This window comes from Myodes glareolus, chromosome 21 (genome assembly GCF_982192425.1).
Source record: "Myodes glareolus chromosome 21, mMyoGla1.1, whole genome shotgun sequence".
NCBI lineage: Eukaryota > Metazoa > Chordata > Mammalia > Rodentia > Cricetidae > Myodes > Myodes glareolus.
In genome coordinates, this window is record NC_142046.1 from 12,839,842 (window position 1) to 12,855,974 (window position 16,133).

Sequence of the window (16,133 nt, forward strand, 5' to 3'; positions counted from 1 at the left end):
AAACAACCTTCCCCTTTGTGAGTCACTTCCCCCAGCCACAGCTTCGTGTGTGTGTGTTTGTGTGTGCATGTGTGTGCACATGTACATACATGCATGCACACTTTTATTTTGCATTTGACCGAGACAGGGTTTCATGTAGCCCAGAATGAACTCAAATGTGCTAGGTAGGTGCGACAGGCTTTGAACTCTGCTCCTCCTGCCTCCACCTGAATGCCGGGGTTACAGAGGCACACCACCACACTCAGCCCAGTGTGCCCTAAAGAACTTAAACCTTCCTCTAACGCAGGTCCATTCCTCAGCCAGGGCCCTCCTGTTCCCTTCAGTCCTCTCGCTGTCTGAAGCATCTCCAATTTGCCGCCCACAAGCAGCTGCTTGTCCTCCACTGCCTTCCCTTCTTGGGGTCCCAGCTCCCTCCTTCCTGCTGTGACAGCCAAAGGCTCGGTCCGCTTTCTACCCTTGGCCCACCAGCAGGCTATGGCCCATTCAGCAGCCCTTGATCCACTCCACAAGCCACACCCTGCCAAGCAGGAAATCCTCCCTTAGAACCGAGTATGACCAAGTCTCCCCCGAAGCCAGGCCACCCTGACTCTTGCTCTTTCCCCATGTCTGCTTGCCCAAACTATCAGTTTCAGTTCTGACACCAGACAGCGACTAAGTAGCCAAAGCAGGTGACCCCACTCTCCGGGAGTTCCCCTCAATCACTCAGCCGCTTAGCCTAGAATCATAGACTCAAGACTGCCTCAGACTCTGGAGTAGCCAAGATTATAGGTGACAACTGCAGACCTGTCTAAAATTCCTTCCCTCTTCTCCAGTGCTGGGGAGGAGAGGCCTGGCCCTGCACGCTCTAGACCAGCACGCTACAGCTGAGCCGCGTCCTCGGCTACTATCTGCTGAAAAATAAAACATATTCTCCCTCCACAGCAGTGCAATTTATCATCCCAAAACTCTGTCTCCTTGAGAATAAAGGGTGCTGTTATTACAGCAGTAATCGGACGTGAGTGGGCCTGCAAGCCCCACCTCTGTGGCTATGTGTGCTGGCGGTGCCGACTGCCTACCGCACCAACACTCCTCAGCCATCCTGCCCTTCATTCTGCCCCAATGCACTGGCCTTGCCAGCTCCTTCCCGCCTCAGGGCCTTGGTACTTACTTGGGAGAAACTGCCTGGACCTCCCTTTTCCCAGATTTTCACAAGGCTTTCCTCTCTTCCTCTTTCTTCAGGGCTCAGTTTAAAGTCACCTCCTCAAAGAAGCCTTCCGGGGACACTCCACTTACAGCCCATCCTCCTCACGCTCCACCTCCCATCTGCCTCCACCCCCCTAATCTCGTCAACCCCCACCTGCAGCAACCATTTGGAATTCGGCTCTCAAGTGAAAATCAACAGAGACCCTCATGAGGGTGTGACTGCCATTCACCAGTGAACCCCAGTCCCCAGCGAGGTCGCAGCTTAGTGGCGCACATGAACAGTAAGCAGCCCCTGCCTGCGGCCATCGCGCTCAGCCATTCTCTTAGGCTGAACACTTGCTCCCAGACAATGGCCTCAGGTTTCCCACCTGCAAAATGGGAAAGAAATGTATGCTTAAACACAAGAGCTTAACATTCCAAACAAAAGATGAATTGAAAGGAAAAAAAAAAGAAAAAGAAAAAAAAAGAGGAGCTGGAGAGATGGCTCAGAGGTTAAGAGCATTGCCTGCTCTTCCAAAGGTCCTGAGTTCAATTCCCAGCAACCACATGGTGGCTCACAACCATCTGTAATGAGGTCTGGTGCCCTCTTCTGGCCTGTAGATATACACACAGACAGAATATTGTATACATAATAAATAAATAAATAAATATTTTTAAAAAAAAGAAAGAAAAGAATGACCCCCCCAGCTCCTGAGAGCAAGGGCCCTGTTCTAACATTCTGAAGTCCTTTAGACTTTTCCTCCTAGAATGTCCTTCCTGGCCCTAACCTGTCTCTTAAGCTGCAGTCTGCAATAGCACAGGTTTCCAAAGCTGCCAGCAGGGAGCCCCTCCCCTGTCTGCTCTGTGCCCTCTTCCCGGGTGAGGTGTCCCATCCCAGCATTTCCGGGCATTCAGGTCCGGAAATCCTCCCACTGGGAACAAATTGTCAGGGACACACTGGGATCAGCCCGGTGCTTCCTCCTGCTTCCTGTCCACTTCCTCTCGGTTCCAGGGCAGGAATACAGCCTCGAGGATGGGGTGCTGCCCTAGGGATCAGCTTGCGTAGGTGGTCAGAGCCAGGGGGTTACCCACGGCAGAGCCCCAGGCCAAGAAGCTTCGATCCCTTAACCTCCCTTGCCAGCCACAGCACTCTGTCATCCCATTACCCGACATGAATACGACAAGAGGCACCAACTCCTGGTGGCCCTGTTAAAAACTGGAGCACAACTTCCCTTGCCCCACCCTCTGGCAACAGGGGCCCAGCCCCATCAGCCTGGAAGTCAAGGTTCCTGACAGGTTGCTGGGGATGGGCTCCTTCCTGCTAGGCCCAGGCACACTCACTCCACCCACTGCTCCAGCAAAGGCCTGATGGCGAGTACCCAACCCTCAGCAACTCCTCAGAGTTGCTCTTTCTTTCTTCCTTTCTTTCTATTTTCCTTTTCTTTTCCAATTTCAAGACAGGGTTTCTCTGTGTAACAGCCCTGGCTGTCCCAGAACTCTTTATGTAGACCAGGTTGGCCTCAAACTCAGAGATCCCCCTGCCTCTGCCTCCAGAGTGCTGGAATTACAAGCGTGCGCCACCACGGCCTGGCAGGGCTTTGCTCTTTCTGTTCCTGTACTTTCCCCTCCAGACATTGGCTCAGAACAATGCTGAGAAGCTAACAAGCACCTGGTGTGTGTGTGTGTGTGTGTGTGTGTACACAGGCCCATGCATTCCATGGCACTCATGTGGGGATCAGAGAATAACCTGGGGTACAGGGGTGATAACCTGGGATACTGGGGTGATAACCTGGGGTACAGGGGGATAACCTGGGCTACTGGGGGGGGATAACCTGGGCTACTGGGGGGATAACCTGGGCTACTGGGGGGATAACCTGGGGTGCAGAGGGGATAACCTGGGCTACTGGGGGGATAACCTGGGGTATAGGGGCAATAACCTGGGGTGTAGGGGTGATAACCTGGGGTACTGGGGGGATAACCTGGGGTACAGGGGGGATAACCTGGGGTACTGGGGGGATAACCTGGGGTACTGGGGTGCCAGTATTCGCCTTCCACCTTGAGATGGGGTCTCTATTGACTTCCTTCTGCATTTGCATGCTAGCTGGCAGCAAGTTTCCAAGGCTTCTCCTGTCCCCATCTCCCACCTTCCCATTAAGAACACAGACTGCAGATCTTCATGCTTATGCTTCTGGCTGTCTCGTGGGTTCTAGAGGTTTGGACTCTGATCCTCAGGCCCACGAAGGAAATGCTTTGGTGCCCAGAATCATCTTGCCAACCCCAGCAGCCAACGCCTCATGTGTGACAAGCAGCACTGTACCACTGAGCTACGCCTCCTCTGGACATGCTTTCTCTCTTTCCTTGCCCTTTCTGGCTTTCCAGCCTCCATAAACTATTTCCAAAGAACCCCAGGGTCTGCAGCCTCTCGGCCTTTGCACACGACATTCCCTCTGCCAGCGCCGTCCTGTCTGCTTCCAGCCAGGGGCCAGGCGGGTTCTTCCTTGGCTTGTAGCTGTCAGTTTGCTAGGAGACTTCTACACTCACCCGCTCCCTCTCACTGTAACGATCCAATCCAGGAATCAAAGTGTTCGTGAAAATTCAGCTTCGTGAATTAATTCATTATTTCTTACATTATATACTTCAAAGACACTTTCCTCTTAATATTAGCGGTGAAATCAATTAACAAGCAATCGTGACAACTGAGCTAAATCAGACCCATTCATCAGCAGCATTCATTATTTAAATAACCAACCCCTTTAATTGCCTGTATTAACTGATTTGTTCTGATAACTGACACCATGCATTGCATATACCAGCTTAATTAATTGCATTAATGAGTAATAATTAGTACCCATTATCCTTTATTTCCCTAATGCATGCTGGAACTTTACCTTCAGGGACCTCTGGCCAGGACTGGAAGGAAGGGTGAACTTCCAGTGGAGGGGGAGGTTGTCCCACCCTCTACCAGCATGGCTGCCCTCTCTCTGTCCCCAAGTTTGTTCCTTTGGGCATCAGGGTCTGGTCAGATGGCCTGAGGAGAGAACTGTCCAGCTCTGCCACCTGCCTTACTCTCTCTGAGGCTGGCTTCCTCATTTTCAGAGGGTACATCATGCCTGTCCTGGAAGACCACAGTGCTCATATGAGGGTGAGGGCCGGGTCCCCTTGCCCATGCGGGCTCCAGGTTTCAGTGCCACTCTCCTGGGGACAGAGCTGTCCTTCCATAGCCCCTGCTTTTATTTTTCTCAATTAAAACCTAGGCTGGTCTCAAACCTGCTAGTACCCAAGGCTGGCCTTGAACTCCTGACCCTCCTGCCTCTATTTCCCAAGTACTAGGTCAGATTACAGCAGGTGTTTGCTATTGCATATGGCTGACTTGGTTTAGATTTGTTTGTTTGTTTGTTTGCTTTGTTTTCTGAGACAGGGTTTCTCTGTGTAACAGCCCTGGCTGTCCTGGAACTTGCTTTGTAGACCAGGCTGGTCTCGAACTCACAGAGATCCACCTGCCTCTGCCTCCCGAGTGCTGGAATTAAAGGCACGCGCTACACTGGCCAGCTTTTATCTTTAGATTCTGAGACAGGGTCTCACTCTGTAATTCAGGCTGACCTTGAACCCATAACCCCCCACCCCGGCTTCTTCTTCCCAAATGAAGGGATTTCAGATGAACAATGCCTCAGCCATCTTCCTCTAAGTTTTGCTCACTCTTCAGGGAGTGGCAGTGATGCTTTCTGGTGTGTGCCTTCAGCTTCAGTGTCCTAAACAGAGAAAGCCAGGTCTCTTCTGAGACAGTGACAGCCATGGGGACCCAGAGTCTCTACCAAGAAGTCTCTGGGATTTACTCCCTTTCCCACCCCGCAGCACAGGCTGCCACTGGGTCAGCCACATCTCTGATGTCCTCCTGGCTGTGGGGAGCCATCAGGAAAGGCACTGGCCTAGGAGGATGGGCAGAGTCAAGGATGCTGAGCCTGAGCCGCTAAAGGTGGCTGAGAACCTGCTGGAGAGAGGCACAGAGAGGACCCTAGAGGGAGGAGTGGGGGCAGTGGCTGACTGTGGTGGCCAAACCTATACAGCTGAAGTGGCCTGAGGTCAGTGTCTGTTGTACCCCTCATAGGGGGTGACACCCCTGGAAATGAGGGACTAATCCTGGGTGGGAACAGAAGGAAGCTGGGGAGGAGATGGGGCTAAACAGCATTTTACCCAAATGGGCAAGAGACGGGGCTAGGGAGAGGAAATGGGGTGGGTAGGGTTTGCAGAAGATCCTCGGGGATTCTGAAAGGCACCAGGAGGTAGGAAGCGATGACCCTGAGTGAGCCCCTTCTCTTCCTTGGGACTCAGTTTCCCCTCCTAAAACCTGAGCACCTGGCCCTCCTTCCCATCCTATCTAGTTGTCACCACGCAGGAAAACTAAGGGTCAGAGGGAGGGGAACTCACTCAGTGACACACATCCCCTGGGTGTCTAACCCCGTCCTGCTTAGCCTTCACCCCACACAGGTCCAGCTACCTGCATAAAGGGTCCCTCAAGGGCTGGGAGCAGTGTGGAGATCAGTGTGGGGAAAAGCTCATCTTTCCTGAGACAGTCAGGTTCCCACAGCCCAAGGCATCCTGGGGTCTCGGGGACTGTGAGAAAGTCTCCACAGGAAATGAGAGCCAGCAGCAGCTGGGCCCCTTCACAAGACATGGACCAGCCACCCTGAGCCCAGGGAGGCTGCGCAGGCTAGGCCCACAGTGACCCCCCTCTCCACGGGTAATCGGGTAATAGCTACCAGATGCCTGGCAGCTGACGTCACTCTGCAGGGCCGAGAGGGTCGTGGGACTCTGGGGAGACTTGGAAATTCTTGAATCAGAATCAACATTCCAGAAGGAAATGGGGAAGGGGGGCGTCCTGGTCTGTTTGCCGTGCCTGGCACTGTGGCTTGGACAACATAGGGTGCTCTAGCTCTCTTTTAGAGTGTCATTTACCCTAGTCTCAGTGTCCTTCCAAATAGCCTTCTTGGGGTTGGATCTGGTTGTCTGGGAAGATGGCAAAGGACATTCAAGGGAGGCACTACAGAGGACAGGGTCTAGATCCCCCCTGCGGACATGCCCAGCCTCCGGGCTACAGGGAGGCTGGGGACAGCTACGCAGGCAGCCCAGCATTCACTGCAATAACACAGTCACAGTGTCAACAGGCTGGACACAGCTCAGCGGGTAGAATGCTTGCCTAGCATGCACGAAGCCCTGGGCTCCATCCCCACGTCCCATAAGACCAGGGTGTACTGTGTACCTGTAATCCCAGCACTTGAGAAATAGGAGGATCAGATGTTCAAGGTCACCCTCAGTTCTGTAGTGAGTTCAAGGCCAATCTGGGCTAAATGAGACCCTGACACAGAGGTAAATAAAAAGTCGACCATATCTGCAAGGAGAAAGATTCTCCTGAAACAAATCAGTAAGGGACCCTAAACTCATTTGCCCTGTTTTCTTCTCCCATCCTCACTTGGGTGTTCTGATCTCTGCTAATGATCGAATAGGTCCAAGGCGCCCCCACCTCAGGGCCTTTGCCTGTGCCACTATCACTTCTTGGCTCACTTTTCCCCCAGACAGTAAGTACATTCATTCTTTCTTTGTTCAATTATTTTTTTTCCTCCCTAACATTTTTTTTCTTTTTTCTTCCCAAAATCAGGGCTTTTCTGTGTAACCCTAGCTGTCCTGTAGACCAGGCTGGCCCTCAGACTCAGAGATCCGCCTGCCTCTGCCTCTGGAGTGCTGGGATTAAAGGTGTGCGCCACCAGCGCCGGCTTCTTCCTAACCTTTCTAAATTGACACCACTCGTCACCTCCCCAAGACCAGTCTCCTCGCTTCATTGTAAATCCACTTGCTGGTTCTTCTCTAGCTCTTCCTGGGACTCATCTGTCCGGTTTACCATCTGACTCGCTGGCTCGGGGATGAGGTCTCCATAGGTTCAGCTGTCTGTGCTCGCTGCCTTCTGCTCAAAGCCTAGGACAAGTGTGAAGCCCGGGTGTAACTTGGGAAAGAGCAAAATGAATGACGCTGGTGAGTGAAGTTCTTGTGATCGCCATGCAACCTGACTGATGGGAGCTCAGTCCCTGGGTCCCCTACACAGGAGAGAGCCACAAAGCTGTCCTCTGACCTCCACACACGCACACATTTGGACAGGCCCACACCAATGCAATGATAAATACAAGTGTGAAAATACATAAGAAAATAAAATCAATGAACTGCTAACTCGGCTTGACTGGTGCGACCCTAAGTGCTCTTCTGGAAAACACGCCGGATACCAGGGCACTGTGGAAAGGCATTTGAAATAGCGGCAGAAGAGGCTCTGAGGCTTCCTCTGAGGGAGGGAAGTATGGCCTAGCAGTTAAGATCTTGAGCTGAGAGTTGGTTGTGCATGCGAGCAAACTGAAGTTCTCACAAAGGCTCAGCACAGAACCCCCAGAGAGTCGTCTTCTCTAGGCTCTGGTCAAACCACTGCGCAAACAAAGCGAAAGAGCTCCTCACTTTCAGAGCCTTGCTAGTACCCTGGCTTGATATTGCTGTGTGGGTAGATGGGGCATGTGTGGGCCCCTCCTTCTCCAAGCCTGGCCTCATCCTCTGTCACACTGATTTGGGAGCAAGGGGCAGTTGGCCCGCTGTCTCATTTCCTTCAGCAGAAGGCTGTGTGGAGGATGCAGGCAAGCTGAAAGTCTCCTCTGCCTCCTTCTACCTCATCCTCCATGATCTCAGCAAAGATAGGTCACCAGGAAATCCCTGCAGCCTCACCTCTTCCCCTTCCTTCCTCCTGCTCCAGGTGCACCCTGCCTTTCCAGGATGGGGGAGGGCGCCATCTCCCCAGCCTGGGCTACTCTGACATTCACCAGATTGACCCCTTGGGACACTCAGGAAGGTGGCCCCATCCTGCTCACTGGCACTCTTGGCCGGCCGTCCAGCTAGATGGCTCCTCAGAGCATCTCAGAGCCACTGGGCTCCTGGAGAACCAGAGGCCCAGGGTGGGGCAGAGCCAGCCCGACACCCACTGCTCTCCTGACTCCAAGGGACTCCTGTGACAAATGTTCAATAGTCCCCAGAGATTGTTCTGGGGCACCAGAACAGGGTTTGATCTGGCCTGCTAATCCCACCCTGAGAATCTCTGAACACTTCAGGAGATGGGAGACAGAGTGTCTCAAATGTTTCTGTTTGTCGCTTCCCCGCTTCCCGGAGAAGCCTGATGTCAAAGGCATCCCTGGGACAAGCCTGTGCCATAACAGCTTGGGTGGAGGCCTAGACATTCACAAGGCTTCTTAAGACCCTTCATCAGGGCCCTGGCCCTGCCTGAGGGGAATGTGTTCCTGGAGGTGGTTAGCAAGAGCCCAGGAGGTGGAGTCAAACTCTCATCCTGACTTCCACTAGGCGGGCCAAACAGGCAAACTTTTCTGTCTTGATTTACAAGATGGGTTCTATCTCCAGGAACTGACAGAAGATGATCAGAGAGAGAGAGAGAGAGAGAGAGAGAGAGAGAGAGAGAGAGAGAGAGCGAGCAGAGAGCAGGTATGCTCATGGACAAGCAGAGAACAGTCACAGCTCAAGAGCAATCCAGATGCTGCCAGGTGTGGTGGCACAGGTTCAAGAGTCTGAGCATAGCTGGACATCATGGCACAGGCCTTGAATCTCAGGACTTGGCAGGGACAGGCAGATCTCTTTGAGTTCCAGGTTAGCCAGGGCTACATAGACTCTGTCTCAAAAAAAAAAAAAAAAAGTTTGAACACAGCCTGTGCTACATGAGACCCTGCCTCATAAAGAAAAAGAAAGAAAAGTTCCAGATGTTAAACCCATGGCAGTGTGTGTCAGCTGCCTCTGGGACGAGCATCTCCCCACTGGAGCACGCCTGCTGTCCCCTGGCTCTCCCTAGAGTCTGTTCAGTCACTCACCTTCGGGGCCCCAGCACAGAGCACCTTCGGCCCACTGCAGTCATGGTTCCCCTTGTCACCTCCTGCAGCCCGGGAACTGTCTCAGTCTGACACTCCGCTAAGAGTCAGGCTGGAGCTTCGGAGCTTGGTGTCGGACCCTAGGGGCAGGGCCAGACCTGAAGACCACGCCCCAGACACGCCCCTGGGCCGCTACGATCCAACCAAGAACACACCCTCCTCTACTTGCTCTGATCTCGCTCCGCCTCCCCTCCCTGTCAATCACTGTCCCGACTGGAGAACTCGCCCCCTACCGAACACACCCCTCTGCCGCGTCCTGCCCCCCGCTCCGACGAACCAATCACCGTCTCTGGGTGGGCGGAGCCAACTACCGGTAAACCCTCAAACCCGGAAAGCTCACAACTTCAAGGATCTGGCTGGCTCTTTTCACCAAAAAGATCCTAGCACCTTAACTGCAGAACGAAGTCGAATTTTGGAGAGAGTAGCTGGAGAAGGCATCCTAAGGCAGCGAGAGATGGTGGAAAGTCTTAATTTTATTAATCATGAAAATAGCATTTCCAGAGTGTGATATGGTGCTATTGGGCAGGTTTACAAACTTCTGTTGCCAGGGCTTGGAGATGGCTCAGAGGTTATGAATATTTGTCAACTGACGGTGTTGACCAACACTTTTAATCCCCGCACTTGGGGAGTGAGGGGGAGGAGGAGGGGAAGAAGGAGGGGGATAAGGAGGAGGAGGAGGAAGCAGGTGGATCTCTGTGAGTTCAAGGCCAGCCTGGCTACAGAGCTACTTCTAGGACAATCAAAGCTACACAAAGAAACCCCGTCTCGAAAAACCAAAAACTAAAGCAAACCAAAACAACAACAAAGAATACTTGTTGCTCTTCTAGAAGACCCAGGTTCAGTTTCCAGGATCCACTTGGTGGCTCACAACCGGCTGTAAACGCCAGACCAAGAGATCTGACGCCCTCTTCTGGCCTCTGTGGGCACTGCAAGCATGTGGTGCACAAACATAGATGTAGGCATTCTACACATAAAATAAAAATACATCTTTTTAAAAATTGCCAAATGTGGTGGCACACACCTTTAATCCCAGCACTATGGAGGCAGAGGCAGGTGGATCTCTATGAGTTCAAGGCCAGCCTGGTCTATAAAGCAAGTTCCAGGACAGTCAGGGCTATGCTGTGAGACCTTGTCTAAACAAGCAAACAAAATTCTGTTGTCACTGAACTGGGGGTCTGAACCTCCGCACAGGGATGCTAGATTTGGTGTCCCCGGGAAAGGCTGTCCAGAAAGGTCTCACACTGGCTCCAGAGTTACTTTTGTTCAACCCATCTGGCTTGTTTTGTTTGACCAAGGATGCTGAAGTTTTCAAAGCTGGAGTTGAAGGGTGTGAAGTCCCCAACCCTGGCAATTAGAAGGTGACCACAAGTGTGTGAAAAACCTAACCACTGGAGAGAGGCGGAGCTCAAACCCTACATCTGTGTGACTACCTTGACCGAGTCTCGGTTCCTTATCAAAACTGTATGGGGCTGTGTAGTCCAGGCTACCTTTGAGCTGGTGACCCTCCTAACTCAACCTCTAGAGTGCCGGGACTAAGGGCATCCACCACAGCACTCAGCAACAGGAATTTTTTTAAATATTTATTTATTTATTATGTATACAATATTCTGTCTGTGTGTATGTCTGCAGGCCAGAAGAGGGCACCAGACCTCATTACAGATGGTTGTGAGTCACCATGTGGTTGCTGGGAATTGAACTCAGGACCTTTGGAAGAACAGACAATGCTCTTAACCACTGAGCCATCTCTCCAGTCCCCAGCAACAGGAATTTTTAAAGTGCTCTGTGAGTGCAGTGCACTCCGAAAGCAGAGGCAGAAGGATCTGAGTTCCAGATCAGTCTGGTCTACATAGTGAGTTCCAGGACAGCCCAGACTAGAGACCCTGTCTCAAAAAGAGTAAATAAAACAAAAACAAATAAACAAAAAACAATCAAAAAATGTTCAATGAGTCATTTCAATCTTATCACTATTTGAGCTTTTTTTGGGGGGGGGGAAGCAGGTGAACAATCCACCACATGCCAGTTCTCTCCCTCCACCATGTGGGTACTGGGGATCAAACTTGCGTTGCCACTTGGTAATATGCGTCTTTACCTACTGAGCCACCTTACCCGCTATTTATTTATGTCTCTGCATAAGCTCAATTTATAGGGTACCAGAAGCAAATCCATTGACAAATGACTTTCTAGCCCCTGCAGGCCTTGCCATGTTGGTTCCCAGAACTTAAGGTGAAGGAATCTGGGCATGGGATTCGGTGACTGGCCACAGGGCCCACCTGGCTGCCAAGGGCATGCAGGAGTTCAGTCTAGGCTCTGAGTCAGGTGGGCCTCAGTTCACACACAGCTTCCTTGCTGACAGGACCCACGTTAAGCCTGGCTGGAGCAGATGCCGTCCCCTCCCTGTATCCGGTTCCCTATCTGCTATAGAAACTGTGTATCTCTAGCTGGTTTTCTTTTGAGAATTAGTTACAAATGTTAACCAACAGTTCCTAGTCTGTGGGAAGCACTTGGATGTTCCATTGCCTGCCTGTTTATGCCCCGCCCCCGCCCCCCAACTCCACATAAAACCAAGGATGACCCTGAACTTCTGATCCTCTGGCTTCCAGCTCCCCAATGCCACCACAGCAATTTGTGTGGTGATGAGGATTGTGCTGTATATTTTTTTGTCAACTTGACCTGGGCTAAAGTCATCTGAGAAGAGGGAAACTCACTTAAGAAAATGATTCCTCTTAAGGCGATGTTGAGCCGGCCAGTGGAGGCACAAGCCTTTAATCCTGGCACTCAGGAGGCAGAGACAGGCAGATCTTGCTGTGTTTAAGGTCATCCTGTCTCCAACCAAGTTCCAGGACAGCCAGGGCTTCACAGAGAAACCCTGTCCCCAAACAACAAAAAACTAAAACAAAACTAACTACATAAATAAATAAAATGGGATTGAACACAAGCCTGTAGGACATTTTCTTAATTAGTGATTGATGTGGGAGAGCCCAGCCCATTGTGGGTGGTGCCTCCCCCTGGGCTGGTGGTCCTGGGTTCTATAAGCAGACTGAGCAAAACATGAGGAGCAAGTCAGTAAGCAGCACCCCTCCATGGCCTCCCCACCAGCTCCTGCCTCCAGGTTCCTGCCCTGTGTGAGTTCCTGTTCTGACTTCCTTGGATGATAAACCTTTTCCTCCCCAGTTTGCTTTTTGGTTACGATGTTTCATCCGGGCAATAGACTGACTAAGGCAGGGATCAGCCACAGGGCTTCCTGTGTGCTAGGTGAGCACTCTCCCAAGTGATCTCTACACTAACCCGCTGCGTCACTTGCACAATTTCTTTTTTAGCTTGTTTTGTGTTTTGTTCATTTTGTTTTGAGACAGGGTTTCATTCTGAAGTCCAAGCTGACCTCTAACTCACTGCAATCCTCCAGTCTCAGCTACCTCATTGCTGGGATTGCAGGATGTACCATTTCCCTATACCCTAGTTTGTGTTGGAGCTGTACCAGCTAGAGATGGCTACAAACCCATCAGAGCATGTCCTGCCTTCCCTGCCCCTGTTGGCACCTACCTTTCCTGGTGCACATCCTCAGGAATTTGTTCCTCCTTCGTGTCTACTGTGGGGTCCTCCGGCTTCCTCATAGGGTTCACCTCTACTACTGAAGGTGTGGGTCCCACTCCTGGGGTGTCCTCCGGTGGGGCATCCGTTCCCTCCACTGCGTCTTTGGTTGCCTCTAAACCGGGTGGGTCCGGCAGCCCTCGAGACTCAAGGCTGACCTCTTGGGCCTTCTGGGCAGCCTGTTGCTTCCGAGCCTTCTTGATGTTAGAGCGAGGCATGGTACCCATGTGGCTGTACATGTCACTAGAACGAGCATAAGCAGGAGGACTCATGGGGACTGTCACCATGTCATCCTGTGTGGCTTCAAAGGTGTCAGGCTCCAGATAAGAGCGGATACTAATGGAGGCTGAAGACCGTCTCAGAGAAAAGGACCGCGGGAGATTGGAAAGGCTCCCAAAGCCCTTGAATTTGAAGAACTCTGGCAAGAGAGGAGGAGAGGAAAAAGAATTACTGACAATGTCAACAGGAGTGTAGTAACAATAAAAATCAACACAGATCCACTAAGTGAGGGTACAAAGAAAGTTCAGGATGTCAAGACCAACTCATTCTCTCTCTTTCTCCCTCCATCCTTCCCCTCTGTTTATGTTTTTGTTTTTCAAGACAAGATTTCTCTATGTAGCTCTGACTATTCAGGACTCTCTTTGTAGACCAGGCTGGCCTTGAACTCACAGAGATTCACCTGTCTCTGCTTCTTGGGTGCCGTGATTGATGGCGTGTGCCACCACTGTTTGAGGATATAATTTTTTAATACAATTTTTTGTTGTTTGTTTGTTTTTGCTTTTTTGAGACAGAGCATCTCTGTGCATCAGTCCTGACTGTCCTGGAACTCACTATGTAGACAAGGCTGGTCTCGAACTCACAGAGATCTGTCTGCCTCTGCCTCCCAAGTGCTGGGATTAAAGGCATGCACCACCACCTCTCAGTTTTAACACATTTAGAAAGAAAGGAAGGAAGGAAGGAAGGAAGGAAGGAAGGAAGGAAGGAAGGAAGGAAGGAAGAAATAAATCTGTTTGGGGCTGGAGAGATGGCTCAGTGGTTAAGAGCATTGGCTGCTCTTCCAGAGGACCTGAGTTCAATTCCCAAGCATCACATGGTGACTCACAACCATCTGTAATGAGATCTGGCGCCCTCTTCTGGCATTCAGGCATACATGGAGGCAGAATGTAGTATACATAATAAATAAATAAATCTTAAAAAAAAAGAAAAGAACTCTGTTTAAAAAAATAAGACAGAGAAGGATAAAAGAAGACACCTGATGTTTTACCCGAACATATTCGTGCACACACATGCAGACCTTTTAAATAATATGCTTCAAGTGCTTGCTGTCTGGCATACAAAATATCCTCGAAAAGATATCAAATATTGAGACGACAGTGATGACCAAAATTGCTTCTCACTTTGTCAAGCACAGTGTGTGAATTCTTAGCATATGAATAATATCCTGTTTTCCACTTAGTGAAACTCCCATTTTCAGAGGAGTGAAAGCCCATAGCATGTCCCAAAGCCTGGACCAGAGACAGAGAGTTGGGTAAGGAGTGGTGTCCTCGGCAGTCTCTGGCACCTGGCTTGAAAGGAGACGTGTGCGTCAGCCAGACAAGGAGTGTTGGCCCCTGTCTGTGGGTGGGTGTTTTCTCCTCCCTGTGGGCTGAGCCCACAGTCCGAACTCCACAGGCAGGGCTCCGTGATAGCATCTTCCAGCAGGGTCGGAAGTGTATTCATCAGATCCCCCCTCCCTGCATCTACCCCAGGCTGTGGGACTGTCCCTTCTCACAGTGTCACCTTCTGACTTCCGTAGGGCCTCCCGATGAGATACGCAATGGGGGAAACACTGCCGCTCCACTTCCCTGGCTGACTCTGCAGCCTCTGCATCATACACCCCTGACTGAATATAAGCAGCGTGCCCACATTTGACAGGGACAGAATCTGTGGCCCAGAGAGGGGACGGGGTTTGCCTACAGTCACACAGTAAGAATGGGACTGAGCCTGCGTGGAAGGAAGCTTAGGGCTCAGGACCTCGGAATTTTTTCCTGCCCTTTCCCCCTGGTCCCAGTTCAGACAGTGCTGGCTCCTGCCCTGCTTCTAGAAAGGTGGACCTGGGACAGGGATTTCACTAGTATTTAGCAGACGGTCCACTGATTGCCTCCTTTCTCGGTATTACAGGTTTTGTTTGGTTTGTGTGTTTGTATGAGACATTGTCCTCTGGAACCTGGTCTGGTCTGCTCATGAGCCTCCTGCCTTTGCCTTCTGAGTGCTGGGATTACAGATGTGTGTATGTCCATCTGTGAGATACATCCCAGCATGCACACACACACACACACACACACACACACACACACACACACACACACGGGGGTGGAGAGGGAGGGAGGGAGGGAGAGAGGGAGGAAGAGTGCTGGAAGGTCAGAGGTGTCAGAGCACAGGAGAAGTTTGGGGCCCCGAAATGAATGGACCCAGAGAAAGAAATAGCAGTGCATGGGTGTAGTTCACTCAGGAACCTGGCTGTAGTAGCTCCAGCCTCACTGCTGGTGGGGACATGTGACAGTATCTGTAGTCCCCAGATCCACTAGCTCCCCAGAGATCTCCCTGAGATCTCTGTTGAGCTGGATTCCAGACAAGATAGTACCCTATGCGGGTATGTGGGGGTCTCAAGGTCAGAAAGAGGCCAGGAAGGCACAGAAGATATAAGGGCTGAGGGGCTGGTTGTAGCCAGAGGGAAGCAGGAGGGGGATGGAAAGGCAGACACAGACAGACAGATAGATACCCTGTACCACACCATGGGTGGGCAGTAACACTCTGGTGAGAGAGAGAGAGAGGTGGGCAGAAAAAGAAAGAGAAACAAGGAGACAGTGGTGAGAAGCAGATGCAGAGAGGCCAAGCCAAATGGACGGTGGGAAGGTAGACAATTTGTACTCACTGAATTTTCTGCTGGTTTTCTTGGGCATCTCCGTCATGTTGGCAGGTTGTGCAAAGTCCCTGGCTTGCTAGCATGAGGCTACTCCAGGCTCAAGACATATAGGTTGAAGGGCCTCCCCCACACCCCTTCCCCTTTCTCTTGCCCTCTCAACTTGCTTCCTCTGTGTATTTTTAAACCTAGCGAAACTCCCACAGCCCCACCCTCCCACCCTCCCCACGGGGGCGGGGGCTGGAGCTGAGGCCTCCTCAGTCCAGCCCCTGAGGGCCTCCTCAGCCAGCAGCAGGGGCAGGGGGCACACCACAAACCCATGGGACCCAGAAGGCCGGAGAACAAACCGCAGGCTCTGGGAACAGAGCCCACTAGGCTGGGGGCCACAGGGGACCTGCCAACAGCTGTCGGGGGCCTGGCTCACAGGATGCCAGGCAAGGAGACAGGCCCAGGGTTGGGTAGTTTATACTGAGGCCAAGTACCTAGGAGATGGACTGGAGTGATAAAGAAGAGAATGCTGGACGTGG

The 16,133-nt window shown here is 51.7% G+C and overlaps 1 protein-coding gene across 2 annotated transcripts in view; it reads right to left on the reverse strand.

Moving 5' to 3' along the window:
- The window catches only part of Sh2d3c (SH2 domain containing 3C), a 33,700-nt gene extending 17,921 nt beyond the window's left edge, over positions 1-15,779 (reverse strand). Inside the window, exons 1-2 of one of the 2 annotated variants that reach the window (XM_087899720.1) lie at positions 15,619-15,779; positions 12,657-13,122 (exon numbers count right to left, since the gene is read on the reverse strand). In XM_087899720.1, the coding sequence (XP_087755846.1) occupies positions 12,657-13,122; positions 15,619-15,655 (503 nt within the window). In that variant the 5' untranslated portion in view covers positions 15,656-15,779. Of the gene's footprint in view, positions 1-9,059; positions 9,212-12,656; positions 13,123-15,618 lie in introns of those variants that run through there. The other variant, XM_087899721.1, reaches the window with a different exon arrangement.
- Between the last annotated feature and the right edge of the window lie 354 nt (positions 15,780-16,133).